The sequence below is a fragment of the Macadamia integrifolia genome, chromosome 8, assembly GCF_013358625.1.
Source record: "Macadamia integrifolia cultivar HAES 741 chromosome 8, SCU_Mint_v3, whole genome shotgun sequence".
In the NCBI taxonomy this organism is placed as follows: domain Eukaryota; kingdom Viridiplantae; phylum Streptophyta; class Magnoliopsida; order Proteales; family Proteaceae; genus Macadamia; species Macadamia integrifolia.
In genome coordinates, this window is record NC_056564.1 from 10,341,455 (window position 1) to 10,344,623 (window position 3,169).

Sequence of the window (3,169 nt, forward strand, 5' to 3'; positions counted from 1 at the left end):
GTCCTCACCCCTCACCTCTCAGTGACACCCAGCCTACTTGTTTCCAACCATTTAATCCTACCGTTACACTCAGATAAACCAAGAACCAACGGACCCAAGTCCGAACTACAGTTGAGCTGACCGTTAGAATGGGAAAAAGGGCAACCATGACTGTCAGACTCAAGTACACTCGTGCCGTTGTACCGTTGCTTGCACGGATGAAATCTTAGTTTCTAGTGCCCAAGATGGAAGGGTTCTCTCTATTTATGTCTGACAAAGGCCCCCTCCCCATAAACATTTGTTCTGCGATCCTTTTTCGGAGTTTCATATGCAAAATTCAAATTCAAAAATTTCAATTTCCAAATGGGTAGACAACCAAACCGTCGACAGATCCAACCTTCCTTCTTCAAAGTCCTCATCGGTGATTTCTCAAAGCGACTGGTAAACATCATTTAATTTGAGTTTTTTTTTTTTTTTTCTGTGATATCATTTAATTTGTTTACCATTTGTGATATCATTTAATTTGTTTACCATTTGAGTTACAAAGAACTAAGGAGTTGGTCTCTGTTTTGGTAGACTGGGACTAATCTGAGCTGCCTTTTTCCTTTCTCAGCTGATACCTCCAGAATTTATCAAGCATTTTAATCGGGATTTGCCAGGAATATTCATCCTTCAAAGTCCGAATGGAAAGCGTTGGCCTGTGAGGGTTAAAAAGTTCAAGGAGAACTGGTTTTTTCGAAGGGGTTGGCGGAAATTTGTGAGGTATCACTCTTTGAAACCTGGAGAATTCTTAATTTTCAGGTACAATGGAGATTCTAAGTTTAGGGTCACTATATTTGCCAAAACTGCTTGCGAAAAGGAATTGCCGCTGTCAGCTAAGAGGAGGAGGAAGAATAGTGATCATGAAAATGGACAAAAACACTATACAAAGAAAGAAGATCCTTTTTCCTTTGATGATGAAGATGAACCCATATCAGAAACTAAGAAGAAAATTCCCATGCACGAAGTAGAGAAAGAAAAACCCATTTCCCAGATACTGAATAAAGTACTTGGGAAGAATGAGAGGCTCAAATCCTCAGAGAAAGGGGTTACTTATGGTAAAATGACAAGTGAGTTCTTGGAGAATACTCTGTTTTTTTTTTGGCTGAATTCAAACACAAAATGGTTTTTTGTTTTTGTTTTGAATTTCACAAGCTTTAATTCGTGTATAGGTGAATCTAGTGTGTCAGAGAAGAAGTGGAGGAAGAGGATGCCAGCTAACAAGATTGAAAGGAATGGGAGAGTCGAAACAGTGCGCTTATTCAAAACAGACAATCCACATTTCACCCAGATAATGAGAACAAGCAGAAAATATCAGATTGTGAGTTTTCCCTATCAATCTGACCAATTAGATTGTTTCGATTTTTTATTTCATTGGAAGGAAACTAATCACCTCATACGATCGTTTATTGACCTTGGATGGCAGACTGTTCCGAAGGCCGTTGCAGTAAATAATGGGTTCACAGAAAAGGAGATAGTAGAGGTCCAGGATCCGCAGGGGAGGTTGTGGACATTCAAAATACATCATGAGAGAGATGGACGTACCCATCTGAGAAATGGATTGCTTGAATTTTGGAAAGGAAACAATCTGGTGGAAGGTGATGCTTGTGTGTTTGAGTTGATTGAAGTTGGAGGAAGGAAGAATGTAATGCGTGTTCATATATTCCGAGCTGTTGAACCCATTAGTCATGGTTGTTCGTCTAATCTTTAATGCTAAAAGTAACGAGAATGCTGGAGCACCTGATAGTCTAGTGTTCAAGTCCAACTATGTGATATCCTTCGTAAAATCATAGCTCTTCTGCACATCATTGTATATAAGAAATCTATTCTGGGGGTGCAAAACCTCTACTATTAGTGTATGTCCAGGGATGCAATCATTTCTCTCTCTCTCTGTCTCTCTCTCTCCATGTAAACAAATTTCATGTGTAACCTTGGCATGATATTGTCCGCTCACGGCCTCATAATCTTCCTCTTTGGCTGATGTGGGACTGAAGAATATGTCCCCCCACAACACCTCTCTCGTGTCTTGTAGATGTTTTAACTTTGCTGCCTTGTTAATTCTCAACCATTATGTTGTTAATTCTCAACCATTATAATGCTGCATGCACTACATCATATGCGAGGGGTAGCAAAACAATTGAGACATACAGCTGGTTAATGTTATCCTGAAGCTGTAAGTCCATCCTAGAGCAGAGTTTTTTCCCTAACAACATTCTACTCCATGTACAGAAAAATGCTAATGGGATATAAGACAAATGGAGCATCCAATTTGACCCTGCATCCCTTGGATCCTGCAATGCTACACACCAAGAAAATAGAAAGTAGAATTAGATCAGTATAGTATCTATCCTATGTGAAATAATATTGTAATTGTCCATTAGCAATCACAAGTGCAACATGGTTCACATTATAATTAAAATCTGAAATGATTAGTTCAATTAACATCCTGATAAATTTGAATGTTATCAAGCAAGCCTCTTCTTTTGCGACAGATCTGGCATTGATCAGTTGCATGAAAAAGCACCCCATCTCTATTAATCCATCTCTAGGGTGTGCAAAACAAGACTTAGCATTCTCTAACATTGTATTTCATTATACTCTCTAATGGAACCTTGGACTTACCTATCAGTGAATAAAAAAAATGAACACTTTCGACTCGATACTCTTTGAGGGCCTTTGTCAGACATCTCTCAGCAAGGCGTTTTGGCAAATACTGCACAAATGATAAAAATTCCGTGCTTAAACTTTGCGAGATAAAGAATTCAATGGAACCAAACTTGAATAAGGACTCAGGCAAGACTTTTTCTAGTTTCATGGCCCCTGTTCCTGCAAGGAAACATATCTGATGTACAAATTAAACAAAGGAAGAAGATCTGGTCTGAAGGATGTCTGAAGGATTTACAGAGAATAATTTTCATTTAAGTCAAAGAAACCCCAGTCACAGAGATAATAAATGAGAAAAAAAATTAAACAAAGGAAGAAGATCTGGTCTGAAGGATGTCTGAAGGATTTACAGAGAATAATTTTCATTTAAGTCAAAGAAACCCCAGTCACAGAGATAATAAATGAGAAAAAAAATTAAACAAAGGAAGAAGACTTGGTCTGAAGGATGTAAATTCAAGAAACAACATATTTATAATTATTGGAAGAG

General features: G+C 38.1%; 1 protein-coding gene across 1 annotated transcript; it reads left to right on the forward strand.

Moving 5' to 3' along the window:
* Positions 1-279: 279 nt before the first annotated feature.
* LOC122087508 (B3 domain-containing protein Os01g0723500-like) lies at positions 280-1,913 on the forward strand. The gene is made up of 4 exons (XM_042656662.1): positions 280-420; positions 593-1,088; positions 1,191-1,339; positions 1,445-1,913. Exons 1-4 carry the CDS (start codon positions 343-345, stop codon positions 1,727-1,729), a joined length of 1,008 nt encoding a protein of 335 aa, XP_042512596.1. The 5' UTR covers positions 280-342; the 3' UTR covers positions 1,730-1,913.
* The last annotated feature ends 1,256 nt before the right edge of the window (positions 1,914-3,169 follow it).